Here is a 23,290-nt window from a genome sequence, read left to right as displayed (position 1 = left end):
TTTTTTATTATGTTGTATTGATGTATGTAAATAGGCTACCTTCTAATCCTATTTCTGAAATGTAGTGGAGCATAATAATAAGATAAGCACATACCTACATATGTAATCCCACTAGTGTATATTACATGCTTACCATATGCAAGGTACCCATTAGGGCCCTGGGGAAATAGAGATGAACACGCTGTGGTTGTCGTCCCCGGTGGACGTACAGTGCTGTTGTAGGTGAAACAGACTAAGTAAATTACCACCATCAACAGGCATAAATAATCACTACAGTATTGTGTGTTAAATTGTAAAAGAAGTAGGTGTAAAGTGCTCTGGACGTTCCAGAGAGACTGAGTAGAGAGAGAGAGACAGGCAGAGCTGCCCCAGGACCCTGGCTACTGCTCCTGGCTGTCTAGGCCTTTCCAGCATCAACCTCCAGGTACAGGTAGGTGAGAGAGTCTTTGGATGATTCCAGCTGCAGTTTCAAGCCACCCCAGCTAACAGAGTGGAGGGTACCTCTGAGCCCTGCCCAAATGACAGATGTGTGAGCAAAATAAACTATTGTGGGTTTTTTTTGGCTGCATTGGGTCTTCATTGCTGCACGTGGGCTTTCTCTAGTTGCGGCCAGCAGGGGCTACTCTTCGTTGCGGTGAGTGGGCTTCTCATGCGGTGGCTTCTCTTGTTGCAGAGCACAGACTCTAGGCACGTCGGCTTCAGTAGTTGCGGTGCATGGGCTCAGTAGTTGTGGCGTGCAGGCTCTAGGGCGCACAGGCTTCAGTAGTTGTGGCTTGTGGGCTCTAGAGTGCAGGCTCAGTAGTTGTGGCGCACGGGCTTAGTTGCTCCGCAGCATGTGGGATCTTCCCGGACCAGGGCTCGAAGCCGTGTCCCCTGCACTGGCAGGAGGATTCTTAACCACTGTGCCATCAGGGAAGTCCCAAAATAAACTATTGTTGTTTCGAACTAAAAAGAAAGTGCTGTGGGAACCTAGAGAAGGAGCAAATAACTTTGTGGGGAAGAAGGAGAGGAAGGTTGGGATTGTTTGGCTGAGACTGTGGGTGAGGTTCAGGGTGCTTGCTCACAGCTGGACAGGATCTGCAAATTCGTGTGTCTGAGTCTGTGCATTTTTTGAGAAGAGGCTCCACTGCTCTCATCAGATTCTCAGAAGAGTTCATGACCCACAAAAGGTTAAGATCCATTGCCTTAAAAGGGTGAGGAGACAATCGCCAGGACAACAAAGAATGGAAAAAATGTGCGAAGCCCTGGAAGCCCTGGGGTCTGTTTTGGCGAATATGTAGGGTAGGAGTGACTGAAGATTCACATTCACTCCATCGTTCTTTCGTTTGACAAATAATTTCCTGAACACCTACCATGGATTGGGCATTGTGCTTGGCTCAGAAATACAACAGTGAACATGATCTTTTGTCCCTCTACAGACCTCACAGGCTCCAGAAACCTCCCCAGAAGGCTATCCTAATCCCCATATCTTTTTCCCAATGACCTGGGAGGCGAGCTTAGTCACCGGGAACGTACCATGATTTCTTTCTTGGGAAAGAAAAAGCCCCAACAAGGAATGAAAAGACTTCTTTCTAAGTTGAACCAGACAATGGATGCAGTTAATAAAGAAAGCTGGAGAAAAAAAAAACGTAGCCACGTGATTCGATGTGCTTTTACTTGACTATGATTTCAATTTAAATCTTGATTGTATACAAACAGCATCTCTCAACACTCTGAAAACCCAGCACCTGTGAAGACTTGTTTTCCTTTTTATCTTTCTCTCTCCCCTCTCTCTTACCTCCCTGCTCCCCCCTGCCCATGCTTTCAAAATTGTTTTCAAGGCATCAGGAGAACTTTATGCTGCAGTCGTGAACTTGATTCTTGGTTTTATCACTGACTCACCGTTCCACGTACTGTACCTCTGATTTTCCGTCTCCGAAATGGGTATGATTATACAAGAGAATAATGTCTGTGGAAATTTTAAGAACCTCAGGTGATGAGTTTTGTAGAACTTTCACAAATACACACACACACACACACACACACACACACACACACACACAGAGTATCTGATTAACCTGTAGGCAGAGTGGGGGTGGCAGAATTTCCTCAGAACAATCTCAGCAGACAACATCTGGTTCCCTTACCTGTTGATGCATTTGTCTATATGTTTGGTTGAATTATGTCGCTGGATAAACCAGCCTGCAGCCACCTCATACTCACTCTTGAAACACAAAACATTCTCTTTCAGGTACAGAGCTTCCAGCTCTGGCTGGTTATGAGTAGGGGAAGGGGAATGGACATGTTCTGTTCCTTGCTCTGTTCCCAGGACACAGGTTCAAGCTTGCCTCCCCCACCCCCATCCCATGAGTTTTATTCTCTGGAAGTCTTCCCTGAACCTTGGCAGACTCAGAGAATCTGTTACCAATGAGCCCTAAACTGGTGTTTCTCGCCTCATATGAAGTTCATATTGTCTATATGTTGCCCATAAAGTGCAATTGTCGCTGGGAAAGTCTTTCTGTGTTGCAGAGGAAGGTAGGGATTTCAGGGGAAGGACAGCTATGCAGTCTAGTGTGGAAACAGCAAAAAGAAACGCCAAGGCTCTGAGTTTAAAAGTCAACCGTTCTTAAAGATGTTCTCTAGTGGACGTTGGGTACTGTGTCTATCGTTTTTGCTTGCCTATCAGCCATTCTCCTTTCTTCTGGAAAGAGCAACCCAGCTTTGTTTTGGTGATCCATCCTCCCCCATTGGATGTCGTCTTTTTGTTTGTTTGTTTGTTTAAATACAATCAATTGTACAGATTATTTATTTATTTATGGCTGCGTTGGGTCTTCGTTGCTGCATGCGGGCTTTCTCTAGTTGCAGTGAGCGGGGGCTATTCTTCGTTGTGACGTGTGGGCTTCTCATTGCGGTGGCTTCTCCTGTTGTGGAGCATGGGCTCTAGGTGCGCAGGCTTCAGTAGTTGTGGCACATGGACTCAGTAGTTGTGGCTCGCGGGCTCTAGAGTGCAGGATCAGTAGTTGTGGTGCACGGGCTTAGTTGCTCAGCAGCATGTGGGATCTTCCCGGACCAGGGCTGGAACCTGTGTTCCCTGCACTGGCAGGCTGATTCTTAACCATTGTGCCACCAGAGAAGTCCTGGATGTTGTCTTGGTAGTGTCATTAATCAGAGTGCCTTACTCTCCTCTGGCCAAGATATAAGCCCATGACTGTGGCTTGTCCGGATATATTCTCCCAGAAATTTGAGCCTTGAAGGACTCCACAGGGTTGGAGCTCATTCATCCAGGTGTCTGTGCCCAGAAGAGACTGTCTCTTAGTTCCCCTGGGTCTCTAGAGCTGCTCTGGTCTTCTAAGGACTGTTCTTTGTCTGTTACATCTATTCTGTGAATCTCCCTAGGCCCCTCCAATGCATACTTTTTTTTCTCTCAAGTTAGTTAGAGTAACCTTCTGCCTCTGGCCATAATGAAGTAACTGGCACCAGACTTGTTTTCCAGCTGTACACAACTAGAAAACTGGACAAAATATATGAAACAACTGGTTTCAGACATTGGGCAACAGGCTGTGCAGAACTGTGAGCCTGAAAGAAAGGACGCAAATGAGTGGGCCTGTGATCACCTTTCTGCCTGGAAGCACTTCTTATATTGCAGCGCAGGAAGGATGATTCTAAGCAGAGCACAGTGGCCTCTTTGAGTTGAGGAGACATAGATGATCATATGCAGAGGTTGATGAGGCTGGAGTTTGTGAGGCAGAGTTCCAGAGAAGAAGGTACTACATAGATAAACAGTGCCAGAAATCTGTATAAGGAGCCCTTTGAGTCATTGGCTGAATACTAAGTTGCTCAGGCTTTGGATAAAATGCTACAAAGATGGCAAAGAACAACTACTGTGGAAGTATACACTGAATAATTCCCAGAGCTCTTATGGGATTGGGGGACATTCAAATTTCAGCAAGCCAGGATGGGAATAACCTATTGAACATCCAGTGCATTCATTAGAGACCACAGTGAGGTCAGACCTTAGTAGTAGGGCTAAACTAGCCTTAGAAGAAAGGCTCCTCTAGATCCACCCCAACAAAGCTTTTCAAAAAGCCTCAAAAAATCAAGCTGACCAGTAAATAACTTAACTTCCCTCCAAAATCAACAACAAAATCTAGACATTCAATTCATAACATTAATAATATCTAGCATCTAATAAAAAATTACTAGACATCTAAGGAAGAAGCATAGAAATGTGAACCATTACCAAGAGAAATATCAGTCACTATAAACAGATTCAAAATGATAAAGATGGTGTAATTAACAGACAAGGACTTTAAAACAGCTATTAGAAATATGTTCAAAGATTTAAAGGAAAACATGAACATAATGAGAAGTGGAAGAAAAAAATTTTAAAGAACCAAATGAAATTTCTAGAAAGGAAATATACAATATCTAAAATGTAAAATTCACTGGATAGGTTTACATATTAAACAGGATATTAAACATATTCTTAGCATATTAAACAACAGCACATTACAAGTTGCATAAGAAAAAATTAGTACACATGTTGACACAATAATAGAAGTTATTCAAACTGTAGCACAGGGAGAAAAAAGACTAGGAGAAAAATGACCACGGCATCAGAGACTCTGAAACAATATTAGATGTCTGACCCTACATGTAATTGGAGTCTCAGTATGGAAGGAGGGCAGAAGTCTGGAGGTACTGTTGGTTTCAGGCTCTGCTGGATCCAGGAACTCAGACAATGTCATTGGGAATCTCTCTATCTCTCATCTTTGCTTTCCTTGGTTTTGGCCTCATCCTCAGGCAGGCTGTCCCCAGATAGTGGCAGAGATAGCATCCAGCAGCTCCAGGCTCATATCCCACTCAGATGCAGACCCAAGAGAAAGTGAATTTCTCTTTCCCCATATTTCAACCATTATTCAGTCTGATTAACCCACTTAGGATCACACACCCATCCCTGAGTAATTCCTGACTCTGACTGGCCAGGTCTGAGTTGTATATCCTCCTTCCAGGGGGGTGGAAGAGAGATGCTCTCCCAAAGATAAGTTGGGACGCTGTTACCAAAATATGGTGTCATAGATGCTGAACTGCCAAAAAAAATAGACAGTTACTACACTTGTATAAAGCACTAAACAATAAGAGCTGTTGAGTACAGCCTCATCCAAGTACAACTTTGCATGTACCAACTCACTTAATCCTTACAACTGTATCAGGATGGAAGCTCATGAAGGACCCAGCTTTATGATGGTTTTCTAGTTCAAGCTCCCAGCCTTGTGTGACCCAAGGTGGTGCCTCCTGTCCCCAGTCACTTCAGGTACTGCACTATCAACTTTGGGCTTTCTTTCCTTCTTTTTTTTTTTGGCCCCTGGGAATTACCCCGATTTCCTTAGAAACTTTGTTATGCATTAACAGTAATTATTCTTTTCAACATCTCTCTATATGTTTAATAGCAGGATGGTTTTCAGCTCACCTCTCCATTGTACAGATGGATCCCCAATGTATAATGGGTCATCTCCCCATTGTATCAGTGAGGAAACTGAGGCCCAGAGAAGTTAAGTAGCTTACCCCAGGCCACACAGCTAGTAAGTGGCAGAACCAGTATTCAAACCCAGAGCCCGTTTTCTAACACACCATGCTCTGCTACATCAGTGAATGGTGGCTGGTTATGAGGTCACACACCTGCGTCTCTGTCTGTGGCAGAGTCTTACCTAGACCTAGGGATCCCAGCTCCTCCCTAGACCCTGGAGTCCTTGAGGCACCATCCTACTTCCTGATAATTACTAAGTCCACAGGAAAGGGAACCTCAATGTTTATGTAAGACACCTTGCAACCAAGATACTATGAATGTTTTCAGTCTGGACAAGGGGAAAGGGGTGGTGGGGAGAAGACCTGGCAAATGGAAGCCATGGTGGCTTTGTTAGTTTCCTGTGGCTGCCATACCAAATCCTTGGTGTTCCTTGGCTTGGAGCTGCATAAAGTCCAATCTTCCCCTGTCTTCACCTGGCCTTCCCCTCTGTCTGTCTGTGTGTATGTTCTCTTCTGAGTGTCTAATCTCCCTTTGCCTCACTCTCCTAAGGACACCTGTCATTGAATGTAGGGCCCACCCAGGTAATCCAGGATGACCTCATCTTGAGATCCTTAAGTTTGTTACATCTGAAAAGACTCCTTTTCCAAGTAAGGTCACATACACAGGTTTCAGTGGTTAGGATACAGACATCTCCCTTTTGGGGGGAAGGGGGGCACTACTTAACCTACTACTATGGAAAAGCTGCCAAACTGTGTTCCATCTCTGAGTTGTGACCGATGTGGAGAGAGCCGCAGGCTTGGCTGAGTGAGTGAGCTGTGGTGGGTTTTTGACAGAGCCTCTTTTATTGTTTTGTACTTTTCTCTTCTGTTTTGAGGTTTTCTGCCCTCTTTTCTGGAAGGTGCACGATGCTCAGTGCTGGGCTCTGTGGTTATTTTCGCCTAACAGCTGTGTTTCCGGCGAGCAGCTGGGGATGCTTCTGACTCAGCAGAACCGTAGCAGTAACCGTCAAGAAGCCGTTCAAGCAAGGCTAGAAATAAAGGAGCAGTTTCTTCCCCCATGTCCCCTCCTCCTTTCACTTCCCCACCCGCGGGGACCTTTCGAAAGTCTCAACAAAGCACTTCTTAAAAAACTCCTGCTTCGACCAGTATGCTCAAGGCCTGGCTGAAGGTGGCCCTCAGCTAGGCTTTCCGAAGGCAGATGGATTCCAGAAAGGACTCTGGCAAACCAGCCTGGCTTTGTATGTGGGAGGCCCCTCCCAAGATGCCCACACCCCCTCCCCACACGGCTGTGTCTTACAAGTTTCCCACAGGTCTGAGCAGTGAAAGCAGAGGCGGGTGGGACTTCTGTGGTTTTCCAGGGTGTGGCCACAAGGGCCAGGGTATCTACATTCAGCAGCCCGTCTCTTTTTAAAAGGTAATGATTTCACCCTGGGCCTGGGAGGCCGCTCCAAAGTTTTACCCCCTGGAGAGAGGCCCTGGAAGTCCTGCCTGCAGCAGGAAGGGAACCAACCGGGAAAAAAAAAAAATTTGCGTCCTGGAGAGCCAACGTCTGTGCATGCTGGTGCCTGCAGAAGGCTCACGGGAGAGCGAGACAGCTGCATTCTGAGCCTCGTTGCTGCTGTTCCGAGAAAAAAAGGAACAAATAAATTTAGCTCCGTCCTACGCATCCTTCACAGCTGCTTATTGACCAAACAGAAAGAGGCCTCTATTTCAACCCTGGCTTCTCCGCTTTTTTGCCTGATGAGGTCTGCCACCGCCCTTTACAAGGGGCCTTTCTAGGAGGTGACTGACCCCCGCCGCCTTTAGCTCTCGACTAGAGGCTGTACAAGGAGCTCAAGTTCAGGGTGTGAGGTGCCTTTTGCCATCCTGAAACAAAATGGCGGCCGGTAAATGTTTCCACCTGGGCCTCGGCTACTGGACTTTCTAATGTATTTCTTTGCAAGGCAGAACGTGGGGAAGGCTTGACTGCTCAGAAGCCAGCTTGTAGTGCCCAGAGCCATTAGTGTAATAGCACCATGTGTGGAAATAAAGAACTCGCTGACCGGGTTTGCAAGTTAAGGGACTGGAACAAAGCGCTGAAAAGGTTTCATGGGGCTCACCAGCTTGGAGGGGTTCCTCTGGGACAGGAGCAAACTGTGGACTTCGAGTCAGACAGATCTGGGTTCAAGTCCTAGCTCCGCTACCTAAGAGCAGAATGCCTCTGGGCAGGGAGGGCTGTCTCCTCACCTGGAAGTGAGGTGTTGGCCACGATGTTGAGCCTCTCTGAGCCTCGTGAAACAGCAGTAATGATACAGGGTTGTCGTGACGTGACATCATGTATTGAACATGCCCAGCCCAGTTCTTGGTGTTCCAGGATGGCACTTAGTCCGTCTGCTTCACCTGCCTAAGCCTGATCCCTTGCCTTCTGGCCACAGCATCCGACTCTTTTCTGTAAAGATTTTGGGCTCACCTTACTCTCAAACTCTGGAGGTGAGTTCGTGGCCCAGGACTGATCATGGAGAATCTCACACACCCCTGGCCATAGAGATTAGTTCCTGGATGTTAACGGGACCCAAGCTGAGATCATCAGAGCCAACTTCAGGGATGTTGGTGGAATTATTGGGATGGAGAAAATCTTTCTGCTGGGTTTCTAAGTGGTCAAATTTTAAACATGGTGATGCTGGTGGATCTCTTTATGTAAAGGAAGGAAGAATCTCCCTGAGAATAAAGCCAACACAGAAGAAAGCAAACAAACCAACAAACAGACTGTGTTCTGACCATTTGAGGCCCTTGATTCAGCCATGCCTGAAGCCATCATCCCATGATCTTTCCAGTTATATGAGTCAATACATTCCTTTTTTGATTTAAGCCAGTCTGAGTTAGGTTCTATCTCTTGCAATCAGATGAATCCTAAGTATTACACAGCTCAGGACATATCTTTTTGTATTTGAATTTACTTGTGGCCTCATCCAGAACCAAGAGGTATGCAGATGACTGCTCACTGCCACCTCCAGGAGTGAGAGTCTCTGAAGAGTCTCTATGTTCTGGCATGCTGATTTCCTTTGGGCCTCTCTTGCAGATAGGGAGGCAATATAGTGCAGAAGAAAGGAAGGAGTTTTAGGGTAAAACAGATTGAGCTCAAATCTCTTCTTCATCATTTACTAGCTCAGAGACCTTGGGCAAGTAACTTATTCCCTGTGATCCTCTGTCTTCTCACCTGTGGAATGGGATAATACTACTACTTGTGAGTTGCAGTGTGTATGGGTACTAGATTCTAAAGCCAGGGTGAAGGCAAAAACATACCTGAAAATCTGATAGACTGCCCTCCCCCTGAAGGGTTGAGAAACCTTGTTCTAGAATCACACTTAGCACAGACAGCTGTTCATCACAGGAAAGGCTCCCAGGATTGGAGACTGCAGATGAGCAGGTCCATATATTCCATTTCCGTGCTTCCTGTGTGGCAAGTCCACATGCGGACAAGACAGGGGGCATTGTCCACACCCTTTCAATGAGCATTTCTCTCTCTTCTTTTTGGCCAATGGTGTATGGCTGAACTGGTGTAAGTCAACGCTCGCAGGGTGTGCCAGTCCTGCTCCTGTCTCACAGAGTTGCTGCGAGCATCCGAGAGGCCCCTGTGTAGAATGGGCTTTGCACAGAGCTAACCCTTAGGCGTCCGACTTGGTACTTGTATGATTTTCACACGTAGCACAAACCTTGTGCACAGTAAGTGTTCAGCATGGGTCTTCTGAACTGCCTTAAATTTGGAACGAGAGCCCCCAGCCTTGTGGGGAGGAGGTGACAGTTCCAAGGGAGTCTCGACACGCATGGTTCTTGTCTGAACTTGCAGCTCTGACAGGGCCTCTCACCACCACCTGCTTCAGTAGCTGTCGCCCCTCTTGTGCTTTTCCCAGCCCTCAGCCCCAGCACACGGAACATGGGATCAGTTTGCTTGGAGACCACACTCTGGCCCCCAGCCCCAGCTCCTGCCCTTGACCCTCATCCAGTCCCTTTATCTCTTGGAGCCTCAGTTTCCTCCCAGTTAAAACAGGGATCCTAACCCCAGCTCTTAACGAGATTGTCTGTCGGGGCTTACTTAAGTGCACCAGACTTACACCTGGGCACCACAGACCTGAGATTCAGTCTGTGGGCTTGTTTTTTTTGGCCTATATATTTTCTCTTAAATATTTGAATTACATATTTTCTAGTATTTTTAATTGAGGGGCAATTTACATAATATGAAATTATCCATTTTAAAGTGAACAATTCGGTGGCATTCAGTACAGTCACAATCTTGTGCAACTGCCGCCTTGATTTAGTTCTAAAAAACTTTCATCACCCAAAAGGAATTCCCATACCCATTATTCATTCGTCCCCATTCCCCTCTCCCCCCAGCCCCTGGCAACCAGTAATCTGCTTTCTGTCTCTATAGATTTGCCTATGTTGGACACTATATATAAATGGAATCATACACTATGTGACCATTTGTATCTGGCTTCTTTCATTTAGCATCATGTTCTTGAGGTTCATCCATGTTGTAGCCTCTGTCAGTACCTCATTCCTTTTTATGGCCAAATAATATTCCATTGTACGGATAGACCACATTTTGTTTATGCACTTAGCCATTCATGGACTTTGGGTTGTTTCTACCTTTTGGCTATTTGCGAATAATGCTGCTATGAACAGGCTTGTAGATGAGCTAGTTTGAGCACCTGCTTCCAGTTCTTTTGGGCACATAACGAGGAGTGGAATTGCTGGATCACATGGTAATTCTATGTTTAACTTTCTGAGAAACCACCACTTTGTTTTCCACAGTGTCTGGGCCACTTTTTATTCCCACCACCAAAGTGTGAGTGTTCCAATTTCTCCACATCCTCCCCAACACTTGTTACTTCCCATTTTATTTCTTTTATGATAGCATCCTAGTTGGTGTGATGTGGTGCTTCATTATGGTTAGATTAGATAGTAGCAGGTAAAAGGAAAAGATTTCACATGCAAATCCAGAGCAACAGCTTCTCTTGAAAAAGGAAAGAGCTGTCAACACTGGGACTGCATTCGGGAGAAGGCAGGCATTGTCTGAAGCTCAGTGGCAGCTGCCCCTTCAGCTGGGGTGTCCCTTCCGGGTCCTCCACAGGCCCCAGCCCGCCTTAGTGTTCCCCCAACTCTGAGTCAGCTGCTGCTTCTCATCACACTCCACCGCTCTTTTTCTTAAAGAAGAAACCGGCACCCATGTCTCCATCAAAAGTGAGGAAAAAGAGACTTGGAGAGCCCTGTGGTTTTGAAGTACAGGAAGACCCGCAATTCTCTGTGGAAGTGTTTCATATGCACCTGCGTCATTTACTCATTTCTGCCACCTGGTCCCTGTGGGCATCTGAGTGGGTGACACACCCACAGCTAGCTCTGTCCGCTGTCCTTCCTTAGGGGTGGTGGGGAGGGCAGAGCGATGGCGTGGGGACTGTGCCCTTCTCCCAGGCTGACGCACCCAGGCCAGCCTGGGCCTTCCTGGGCTCATACACATGTGATCCTTCTGCCTGGAACTTTCTGTCCTGCTCTTCCCCACCCAGCACAACTCTGGTCCTTCTCCAGGTCTTAGCGTAAGCGCTGTTTTCTCCACAGAGTCTTCCCTGCTGCTCCAGAGCACATCAAGTATCTCTGCTGTGTGTCCTTGCAAGACCCTGGACTCCCCCCAGGTCCTCAGCGCAATTATCACTCATCTATCCCTTACAGGATTTCTTCCCTCTTGGTAAAAGGTGGACCCCGATGCACACATGCATAGAATCACACGTCCCGGTTTAGGCCACAGGCCCAGCACTTGTCCATCCCAGATCCGTCTTGTGCCTGCCTTCATCTAGGGCTGCCACTCTCCCTGCTTCCCGCGGGCAGCGACTCCAATGTACACAACATAAACTTTCCAACCCACTTTCCAGTGCTTATGAAACATGCATAATGTTGTTCTTTGGGTGTGTGTGTTTTAAATTTATGTCAGTGGGGTTGTATCATAAATCTCAGTCTAGTTCCTACTTTTTTCATCTCACGCTATGTTTTTAAGATCTATCCATGGTGATATATGCAAATCCAGTGTATTATTTCTGCCTGATGCGTATTATTCTGTGATCTGCATTTATCGGATGTGGTTTATCTATTTCGCCTGTCATGGACAGGTAGGTCACCTCTGGCTCCTTGCTGTGACAAACCTGGCCTCCACCAACATCCTCACGCGTGTCTCCTTGTCATCCTAGGCAGGGGTGTCTCTAGGATACACACCTGGGAGAGGCACTGCTGTTTCATAGATTGTTATGGGTTGAACTGAGTACCCCCCGCAAAGGTACGTTTGAAATCCTAACCAAGGTTACCTCAGGATGTGACCTTGTTTGGAAACAAGGTTGCTGCAGGTGTAATTAGTTAAGATGAGGTAATATTGGAGTAGGCTGGACCCTTAATCCAGTATGACTGGTGTCCTTATAAGAAGAGGGAAAACAATGCGAGAAGACAAAGGCAGGAATTCAAGTAATGTAGCTGCAAGCCAAGGAGCGCCAAGGATTGGCAGCCATCGTCAGAAACTAGGACGAGGCAAAGAAGGATTCTACCCAGAGTGTCAGTGGGAGCGTGACCCTGCTGACATACAGTCTAGGTCTGCATTCATAAGCTTCTCTGAACATTTGGAACTTAGAACTTTCTCTTGATGATGAATACTGGTAATTTGGATCACTCTCATTTACAAACACACTACATCCATCCATTCATCCATCCATCCACTATCTGTACATCATCCATCATCTGTCTGTTAATCCATCCATCCATTTATTTCTCCATCCATCTATCCATCCATCCATCCATCCATCCATTATCTATACATCTATCTATCATCCATTCATCCACCTATTTATCTATTATTCATCCATCCATCCCTCCCTCCCTTCATCCATCCGTCTATCCATCATCCATCCATCCTCTCATACCACAGATTTTTACTGGGTGCCTTCTCAGTTCTGGATTCACAGTAACGAACAAGAAAAACAGTTCTTTGCCCGCATGGAACTCATCATTAGTGGGGAAGACAGACATTAAACTAACAATTATTTAGATACAGGTGTGATAAGCTCTGTAAAGGACAAATATAGTGCCTGTGAGAGCAGAGAATGGGGGACTTGGCAAAGCCTGGGGGTCATGGAAGACTTCACTGCAAAGGTGACATTGAAGCTGAGGCCTGAAGGGTGGGTAAGGATTGGCCAGAGGAAACATGGGCAGGAAGGGCCTCCCACACAGAGAACAGGTGTGCATAGTTTGAGATTGGAAAGCATTTGGTGCTTGTAAAGAAGTAAAAGAAGGTCAGCATAGCTGGAGTGGAGGGAGGGTGGGAAAATGCCTGAGATGTGGCTCAACAATTGGCTGAGCCAGTATCCCTGAGTGTCCCCTAGGGACTTGTGCATTGGCAGGGAAGAGCCCCACAGTAGATTAGGAGCAGGAATTACTTCCAGCCCGTCCACATGGCTCACTTCAAAGCCAGCTCCCTTAGTTTGCTGACTAAGAAATGGGCTTAACAATATCCACTCCATAAAAGAGGTGAACAATAAAACAGTACTCCAGAAATGCCTCAAGGCACCTAGGAAAAAACAAAACAATTGCATAAATCCATTCATTTTTGCCATTATTTTAAAAATCCCACAAGTTAGTAACGCACACAGCAAAAACAAAGGAAATGGCTACCCTTAGCATTTACCTGGTTCTGGTCTTTCTTGGGGACTAAAATACGGCTTTTAGAGGCTTGTCTCATTTATCCTAGAGCAGGACTATGAAGTGATAAAGGTGGATCATTACAGATGAGGCAGCGAAGGAGTTGAGAGGTTAAGTTACCTGCTAAGGTCACGCCGCGAGACGGGGAAAGAGGTTGGGGAAGAAGACAGGCTTCCTGCCTCTTGGTCCATTGCCAGACCCATTACAGCCAGACCAGGGAGGAATTGCTTCTCTCCATTAGTAGGAATACCACTGAGAGCTAATTTCTCCCCACTAGATCCACAGAATGGAGAAGAGCACTTGACCTGGAGTCTTGTTGCGGGGGTGGTCTGTCGCGCAGACTGTGAAAACTATCAGCGAGCCGTCATATTTCCATTTCTCTTGGGCTGCTACTGTCCAGAGAGAGAGAGAGAGAAAGGGAGCCCCAATCAAGGCTGGAAGAGCCGACCTGCAACACATCCACTCAGGGCTGTCAATACTTGGGTTTTACGGACACCCAGATTCAGAGGCAATAGCTTAGTGCCTCTTCATCGATTTAACTATCATTTCAGGTCCATAGCTCACAGCTAGAAACCAGCCTGCATAAAACCTCACATTATGGTGCTTCTCTTCTTCTTAAGGACACTACATTCCATTAGGAAAACCAAACTATTAGAAGCAGGCTTGATGGATGAGCCTGATGTTATTATCTCGCTGAACAATTACAGGGCCAACCTCTTAGATGGGGACTCCCCAGTACACACGTAGGATTTGGTCGACGACATGTGCAGAATCGGGGGGAGGGCTGGGAAGACAGAGGGCAGGCCAGCAAGCCCAGGCACTCAGCCCTTTAGTGGGCATCCAAGTTTACTCTCAGAAGTCCTTAGGGAATTGTGCTTCAGAGAGAGACCTTTCTTCTGAGCTAATTTCAGAGTCCAAACAATGAAAATTAATTACTGAACAAGTATGGATTAAGTGCCTGCTCCATCTAGATGCTGGGCTAGACAGCAGGGACATTTAGAAACTTTAAGCCATGGTGTGGTCTGAATCCCACTCAACATGCTGCTCTGGGCGTTCCCTGCCTGTCTGATCCAGGTTGGTACTGGAGATGAAACCTATTTGTTATCTGTGGTCTGGGAGTTCAGAGAGTGGTCAAGCGAGGCTCTTTGATAAGGTGGGATGGGCTAGGCTTTGAAGGACAGGCAGAGTGGAGTTGAGGGGATTGGGGTGTCTGGTAAGGCAGTATTTTGAGACAGTCCAGTTTTCATCCATTTCCATCTTCCATCCATGGACATCTTAGCTGATCTAGGACATTGGTGAGGCCACTTAAGGGCAGGCTTGTAGACATCTGCTTTGCAGACACACAACAGAGCACACACATGGAGCACGCACACACACAAACACACACAGAGTATATCTATTCTGGGCATGCTCATTAGCAGCTAACTTTAATCTTCTTTAACGCTTGCATCTCAAATCCCAAATACTTTAGTGTGTGCTGTCTATGAACACACACCAAAAATAGTTCTGGGTAGATAAACACATTGAGCCAAAAGGCTGTCTGATTGCAGTTTGAGTCGCGTGAAGTCACTGCCTCCCAGATCCCTTCAGTGCAGCCGAGGCAGGAATCTTAACACAGAATATCAATAAATAACTAAACTGAACCGCACCTCCTCCCACCCCCTGCGGCCAGCAGCGCATGCAGCTCACCACCCACTGTGGGAAAGCCGAGATGCTGCTTGAGGTTCTGACCATGTGGCTGAAACTCACTGTTTCTTGCGCCCAATTCACCCCCTGCATTGCACACCTAATTGCAAGATGCAGCAGCTCTTGCAATTAGGTGTGCAATGGCTGCAAACTTGCATCGTTGAAAGAGTTGATGAACGTCAGTGAAAAGGAAAAGTTGACGGTGCCTTTCTGCCATCTGCCTCTTTCCTTCCGCATTGCCAAGTACCTGATGCTGGCTGCTGACTTGATATATTCATCGTTACAAGAATTTAAAAGTTAAGAAAAAAAAGAAAAAAATTACAGGAGTGTGCAGCCTTGTCCCCGTCCACCACCCACAAAAGGAAGGACCCAGTGTCATTTTGTAGTGGGTGAATGCTGGCCCCCCGCAAAAGGCACGTCCATATCCTGACCCCCCAGAACCTGTGAATGTGACTTTATTTAGAAAAAGTGTCTTTGCAGATGTAATTAAATTAAGGATCTTGAAATGAGATAATCCCGGATTTATCTGGGCTGGCCCTAAATCCAATGACAAATGTTCTCACGAGACACACAGAGGACAGACCCACAGGCAAAGGCCATGTGAAGACAGAGGTAGGAAGTGGAGTTGTGTGGCCACAAGTGCAGGAATGCTAACAGCCACCAGGAACTGGAAGAGGCAAGGAGCAAAAATCTTCCCTGGAGCCTCTGGAGGGAGCACAGCCTTACTGCCACCTTGATTTTGGACTTCTAGCCTCCAGAACTGTGAGAGAATAAATTCTTATTGTTTTAAGCCATGAAGTTTATGGTGATTTGTTTTGGCAGCCCTAGGAAACTCATACACATTTCCTACTGCATTAATGGAAAAGCGGGCCAAGTTAAAAAAAAAACAAAAAAAGAATAATGGAGAAGCCAATAGGATTTAAATAACAAGTTGCATTTATGGCACTTACATGCCAGGTTCCCGCTCAAATTAGAGTGACAGAACTGAGTTTGTACCCGGCAAGGTGAGCCCCAGAGCTCATGCTTTTAGCCAGCTACCCTATACTTCTGGAAAAGAGTGGGAGCTGTATTTGGAAAGGGAGATGGGAGGGGAAATGAGAAAAGTTAGATCTGAAAGAGAGTTGGGGAGAATTTGAGAGAGATGTGGGGGCCAGGTGCTGTGGAGGAGTTTTGCTTTACATTATAAATAGGATTTTTTGTGTGTTCCCTGAGAAATTTGGTAAAGATTTAAATTGCTCTCCAGTTAAGTTTTTTTTTTTTTTTAAGAAAAAATTTTTACATGACATCATGACAAGACTTGCTTATGTGTTACCTGTGTTTTATACAGGATACTTTTTCACTCGTTTGACATTTCTTTATTCCCTGTGCTCTGGCTTATCTGCCAAAATCTGTGCTAGGTGCTGGGCAGACCTGCAGGTAAATGAGAACCAGACCCTGCCCTGGGGTGCTCAGCTCATGAGGTGGGCAGGGTCCAGCAGACGAAGGTCCTTGAGTTTGGACATCATTCTGTGGGCAGTAGGAGATTTTACGCAGGGGACGAAATGGAGAGAGAGTGAGAACTGGCTCTATGTTCCCCAGGCCGCTGTGAATCCCTGCCCCCTATGACCTTTAGCAGCTGGTGGCTAAGTGGATAGACTGATAAACTTGCTAGACTACTGAGGATTAAAGAGTTTCCCATTAAGGTGACACCATCGGATTTTAACTTTTTTTTTTTTTTTGGCTGAGCCACGCAGCTTGCGGGATCTTAGTTCCCTGATCAGTGATTGAACCCGGGCCCTGGGCAGTGGAAGTGGGGAGTCCTAGCCACCGGACCACCAGGGAATTCCCAACATCATCAGATTTTAAAAGTTTTTTTTTTCTCTAGGCTTTTTTAGTTTGGGGTGGGGAGGGAATGGGAAATGGGGCATGGAGTGATGATGACTGACTTTCTTCAAATCTTTTTGCCTTGATGGCCCCTACTGAACCCAGTTGTAAGGTTGGTCCTTGCTTTCAGAAAATATTTGCCTTGACAATACAGACAAAACCAGTTTCTATTCATCTTTGCGATTACATGGGAGTCACATGGGAGGTGATAGTACAGCTCTACAGTTAATAGAATTCAGACCATGATCAGAAATTAACCTTGAAAGCCCTTGGAGAGACATTACATTGGAGGCTGTCGTGGTTTCTTGCAGTCAGTCCAGCATAGCTGTGTTTCTACGGCATTGGAGAAGGTTGTTGATTGCTCAGTTGAGCACCAGATGAAGCTGGCCAAATTTTAGAGGCTGTATTAGATGAAAACAGCAGATATTTAAGCACTGGACTCATGCTAATGGCTGAGAGGTGCTTGGAGCTGAGACTACTGCATGGACCCCAGAGAAGAAAGGCAGGTGAACCCTTGCCTGGCACTTACATGTATTTATTCTATCTTTTCTCTTGTTATCATATTATTGTTATTATTACTATTCTGCTGAGTCCCTGTTGTTGAATGAATGTACAGAACACAATTGCATACATTGTAGGACTAGACTATAGTATAAATTTTTCTTAAAAGTTCTTGCCTTTCACTATGAGAGTTATCCTTTCTCAGAATAAATTTGGCTGGCTTAGCTGTCCGTGTGGCTCTGCCGAGGGATTACAGTCTTCCAGCCAAGTTGGGTCTTGTCCACAGTGATCCAGAAGCCAATTTTCTGAATAAATCACAAAAATGCTCCAGAGTTGGTATATTTACCCAAAAGCTCATCTTCTCTTGCTATGCACACATAATAGTTGTGAATGTACTTTGCATTTTGCAGTATTTTATATAGTGTGGCATTTCCCAAAGCATGGTCTGGGGAACACAAGGGTGGCGGGGTGTTCTGTGGAACAAGAGTTTCCTGGGCGGAATACGGTAGGAAACTACCTGCTTCTGGATGTGTATTCACACGTCAACTGAGTCTAAAGTAAAGACATCTGGGTAACTTGGTTTAATGCAGCATTGGCCAAATTTGGTTGCCCATGGAATCACCCTATTTGGTGCACTCTGGCAACCAGAAGCATAGGGGAGGAGCAGGGCAAGAGGTGGCCAGGCCCACCCTGGGTTTCTCAGGCCCTGGGGCAAAATTGAGTTGGAGGGTGGGAGACTAAACTGGATGTTTTATACTGGCCAGACCTGGATGGGACTTGTTAATATTGGAAACTGGCCAGAAAGCTATAGGATATGCCCAGGATGCCACTAAGGGCTGGGAAAGGGAGATTTGTAAGAATATGGCTGATAACTGTCTTTGAAGGAAAATACAACCCTTTTCTGTTTGTACCCATTGGGTTCAATAACCTGTTATAAAGAATAGGGTTGAGTAGCATCCCACCAAAATTCATGTCTACTTGGAGTCTTGAAATGTGACCCTATTAGGAAATAAGGTCTTTGCAGAGGTAATTAAGGTGATCATACTAGATCATACCAGATCAGGGTGGGCCCTAAATCCAACAACGAGTGTCCTTATAAGTGATGGAGGGCTTCCCTGGTGGCACAGTGGTTGAGAATCTGCCTGCCAATGCAGGGGACACGGGTTCGAGCCCTGGTCTGGGAAGTTCCCACATGCCGCGGAGCAACTAGGCCCGTGAGCCACAACTACTGAGCCTGCGCGTCTGGAGCCTGTGCTCTGCAACAAGAAAGGCTGCGATAGTGAGAGGCCCGCGCACCGCGATGAAGAGTGGCCCCCGCTTGCCGCAACTAGAGAAAACCCTTGCACAGAAACGAAGACCCAACACAGCCAAAAATAAATAAATAAATTAATTAATTTAAAAAAAAAAAGAGATGGAAAAGAGGCACACAGGGAGAAGGCCATGTGAAGACAGAGGCAGAAATTGAAGTGATGTGGCCACAAGCCAACGAACGCCAGGAACCACCAGAAAATGGAGGAGGTGAGGAAGGATCCTCCCCTAGAGCCTTTGGAGGGAGTGTGGCGTGGCCCTGCTGCCACCTTGACTTCAGACTTCTGGCCTCCAGATCTGTGGGAGAATAAATTTCTGTTGTTTTGAGCCACCAAGTTTGTATTGATTCATGATGGCAGCCCCAGGAAATTAATACAAGTCGATGCTAGTCTCACCCTTGGGTGGGACAGGATTCCCACACAGCCTGAAACTGTGAATCAGATACATCCCTGTTGATGAAGGTGTAATGGATACATGTGAACTCGAGACCTGCTAACTTCTGCACCAACGGTGGATAATTAGTTAGAGGCTGCGTGACAGTCTTGAGGGCTCCGTGCAACGTGGAAGAAGAGAGATTGCAGAGGAAAGGGGCAGTTTTAGGGACACTGAGGGATGATGGGGTACAGGGAGGGCAGGTGAATCCCATGAACTATGAGAGGTAAGTCAACTAGAAAAGATGTGTGGAGCCTCTTGTTGGCAGACCCGAGACAGAGTGACTCAATGAAAAGACACAGCTGGGAGGTGCCTCCAGGCTGGGTCTGCAGTGAGTTGCCAGGTCTGGCACCTCAAGGGCCCAGGCAGCCCTTTTGCAATTAATCATTTGTGCCCAGGGTCAGCCTGACATTCCAGTGGACTTGGGGTTACTTCTCATACTGTCATTTAACCTTCCCAGAGCTCAAGTCTCTGCTGTGTGACCTTCAACTACTGGCTCCACCTCTCTTAGCCTGTTTTCTGACCTACAAAATGGGGGTAATAATAATTTGAACTTTGTGGGGATTACGTGAGATAATGCACACGCAGGCGCTCCACAAGTTCATGGCACATGGCAGATACTTGCTTTGTTAGCTACTAGTACTGTTACTGTTCCTGTTTATGACCTGTGATCCTACCTACCAGCTTTCACACACTGAGCGCTTACTATGTGCCTGACAGCACTGAGCACCTTACATGTTTTTAATTCTCACAACAACTTCAGGAGGAAGCAATTACAAGTCCTGTTGACCCTTGAACAATGCGGTTCCATTTACACAACCAATTTTTTTCAGTAAATACTACGGTACTACACAACCTGTAGTTGGTTGAATCCTCTGTGCGGAACCATGGCTATGAGGGCCGCCTGTAAAGTTATATTCGGATTTTTTGACTGCGCAGGGGTCCGTGCTGCTAACCTGTGCGATATTCAGGGGGGCTGGGGGAGGACAGGACATTGGCCAGGTTCAGATGACAAAACCAGGATTCAAAGTCAAGGCCGACCACGTCCAGAGTCCAGGCTTTTTACTACTGCATCTGAGAGTACACTGGGTGATTTTATGTGCTACCCAGGTGAAATTTTTACTTATAATAGTTATATATCTATTCAATTTCCTATTAGAAAAATACAGGTTTCCTATTTATAGTGATTAAATTTTCCTTTTAAAATAAACATTCAGTGCTCACTGCGGCACCACGTATCCAAAAAATTGGAACATACAGAAAAGATTAAACAGCTCCTGCGAAAGGATGACAGGCAAATATGTGAAGTGTTATCATGTTTTTACAATATTATATGTCAATTATATCTAAATGAATGAATGAATGAACAAATGAAGTAAACTTATTTAGCAGCACTATTCACAATAGCCTAAAGGTAGAAAGAGCTCAAATATCCATCAGTAGATGAAAGAATAGACAAACTGTGGTGGATGTAGACAACAGAATATTATTTGGCCATAAAAAGGAATGAAGCACTGACATGTGCTACAACATGGATGAACCTCAAAGACACGATGCCAAGTGAAAGGAGCCAGACGCAATAGATCACGTATGATATGATTCTATTTCTGTGAAATGTCCAGAACTGGCAAATCCATAGGAACAGAAAGCAGATTAGTGGTTGTGAGGGGGTTTAGGGGAGGTGGGTATGGGGTTTTATGTTGGAGTGATGGAAATGTTTTGGAACTAGACGGAGATAGTGGTTACACAACACTGCGAATGTACTAAATGCTATTGAATTGTTCACTTTAAAATGGTTGCTTTTATGTTACATCAATTTCACCTCAATAACTTAAAAATTAACTTATTTAAGCTTAGAGAAGGAAATTAATTTCCTTAAAAATTAATTTATTTAAAGAAAAATATGAAGTAAATCATAGCACAGGGGGAGAGCGAAGGTGGTACTTAGAAAATATGGCACCGTGTTATGCGTTAAAAGCGCAAGGCATCTCCTTAAGGGCCAAGTCTGGCAGAGTCTGAGTCTTGCCCTCCTTTGTTTTATTTTCCCCCTGCAGCCAGCTCAGTGCTTAAGAAATACTTGTTGAGTTCAGCGCAGCCTGGCTTAGTTAATTGAGTTAAGGCGAGCTGAGTCGTACTGAATGCACCAGCTGGCTGGCCTGGAGGAGATCCAAGTTGAAGATGTTAAGAATCACACTAATTCAATAAGCGGCTGCAAGGTAGTCTAAGTAATGAGCCCACGCGCCTTTCCTTACCCAACTTATCCGTGTTGCGCCCGCACCTTAGGAGCCTTCTCTTCCTGAAATCCCCTGTGTGTGTTTGCTGGAGACACCAGGCGAGAGAGTGTAGGAGAGGAGGTAAGGGGACGTGGAGAACTTTCTGTCTGTGTACAGGTGTGGCTACAGCTACCTCTTCCTTGTCCCCACACTCGTCACGCACCTCACGTAGCTACCTAACCGTCAGCTCGTGCTCTTGACTCTGACTGCCTGAGTTGGAAGCTGGCTGGGCACCTTGGAGAAATTAATTCATCTCTCTGCACCTTTGTCTCCTCACCTGTAAAATGAGGCTAATAATAGTACCTACTGTATGGGGTTCTTGGGAGGATTTGATGAAGCAATACCTGTCAAGCGCTTAGCATACACTTTCGGGAACATTGTAAGCACTCAGAAAGGTTAGCTATGATGATTAGCAGTGACCAGCGTTGTAGAGAGGTGGGTTTGAAGTATGTGGCAGGGCTGGTGCCTGGAGACACGGGAGGATGAGCAGAGAAGTTGTTTGTAAACATCTTAAACAGAAGCACATGGCTCACTCATGTAAGTTCTTCTGGGATGTGATGTAAGCTCCCAGTACGAGGCAGGAGTAGCAGAATCTGGCTGTTTTTCTCCATTCTGGTAGGATTTTACCTACAGACAGAGTCCCCAGCGGCTGCCTGTACCCGGAGAGCAGAGACAAAGCCACACAAAGTTTCCTTCTTTCTGCTCTCCTCTGGGAAGCTGCTCCATTCTGCATTCTTGGCTAACCAGTCAGTGAAGTACGGCAGAGGTGCATGTGGAAATCTCTTTCCCGGATCTCTAACCCACCCGCAAGGCTGCATATGGGAAGGGCAGGACATGGGAATCCCAAGGTGTGATTTCTCAGACTATGCACTTTGTTGCTGCTGCCCGCCTGGCCTTGGTCGGGCTCCTGCCTCTTTCTGGCTATTGTTCCTCATTTATGAATGAGGGAGAGGGCAAGGGTTGTAGAAAAATCACTGATTTTTCAAGCTGTAAAAATATGAGGAGCTGTTCGATAAAATAAAAGTGTTCAAGGGAACTGAATCTACAAATGGACACAAGAGTTGCCACATGGTTGGAATAGGGGCGGGGGTCCTATATAGTCCCAGACGCTGAGCTTCCGTCACCCATCCTCCTTGCTTCCCTCTGCCGTCTTCCTCCCTCCAGCAGTGCCCAAGATGGGTATTTTGAAAACTGCCAACTGGAATAAATTCATGGCGTAGGGGCAGGGCTGGAGTCCCAGGGCTGGATACAGCGTGAGGGGGTCCCCGAGGTGGTCTCCAGCAGCGTGGAGGAGGTGGAGGGCAGATCTATGTGCAGGCTTGCCTGCCCATGTCACACTTGGCAGCATGACACGGGAGTCTAGGACACCATGGCTGTCTGCCCGCCCGTCATCCATTCCTCCTTGTAGGAGCACCTTGATATTCTTTGGGGGACCCACTCACTCTCACTCCGCCCCTGTGGCTTAGCTGGGCTTAACCTGACTGGGCCCTGGGCGATCAGATCACTCCAGCCCCCTTGCCCTGGTCATTGGTTTAGCAATGGGCAGCTGAACCTATCAGAACCCACCAGACCTGACCCTCGGACTTTTACAGAGGCAAGCAAGAGAAAGCCTTGATTTGACTCCGCGACGATGTAAAACAGGTGGAGAGAGCCAATCTCAAAATGAAACCAAAACAGGGAAAAGCAGAGCTGAAGAGATGGGGAGAGGCAGATTCCTGAAGACTTAAAGGAAAGCCTAGATCCTGCAATGCCTGAAGTTAATATGGCCCTTGCTTCTCGGTTAAAAACTTCAATACATTTTTGATCTGTCTTTAAGTCCATTCAAGTTAGGAGTTTGTCATTTTGCAACTGAAACCTCCCGACTACTACAATGGGCAAGTTTTTCACCCCCCTTAAGTTTCAGTTTTCTCACCTACTAAGTGTCTCTAAAAATCCATAAACCTCATCTTTAATGGGATCTATAAACACATGGATTTTATCACAGCAGCAGTAGCAAGGCATTAGCAAGAGTG

General features: G+C 46.2%; 1 protein-coding gene across 16 annotated transcripts in view; it reads left to right on the top strand.

Annotated features, from left to right (window-relative positions):
• Window positions 1–23,290, top strand: part of SPRING1 (SREBF pathway regulator in golgi 1) — a 316,969-nt gene that overhangs the window by 127,213 nt on the left and 166,466 nt on the right. Inside the window, exon 6 of one of the 16 annotated variants that reach the window (XM_082416863.1) lies at window positions 1,419–1,631. The exons of the other annotated variants lie outside the window; for them this stretch is intronic. Within the exon in view, the coding sequence (XP_082272989.1) occupies window positions 1,419–1,459 (41 nt within the window). The 3' untranslated portion in view covers window positions 1,460–1,631. Of the gene's footprint in view, window positions 1–1,418; window positions 1,632–23,290 lie in introns of those variants that run through there. 16 annotated transcript variants of the gene reach the window in all.

The sequence above is a fragment of the Balaenoptera physalus genome (assembly GCF_965194825.1).
Source record: "Balaenoptera physalus genome assembly, chromosome: 12".
Lineage (NCBI taxonomy): Eukaryota > Metazoa > Chordata > Mammalia > Artiodactyla > Balaenopteridae > Balaenoptera > Balaenoptera physalus.
The sequence above is the reverse complement of the archived record's forward strand: the minus strand, read 5'-3'. Positions and strand labels throughout refer to the sequence as shown.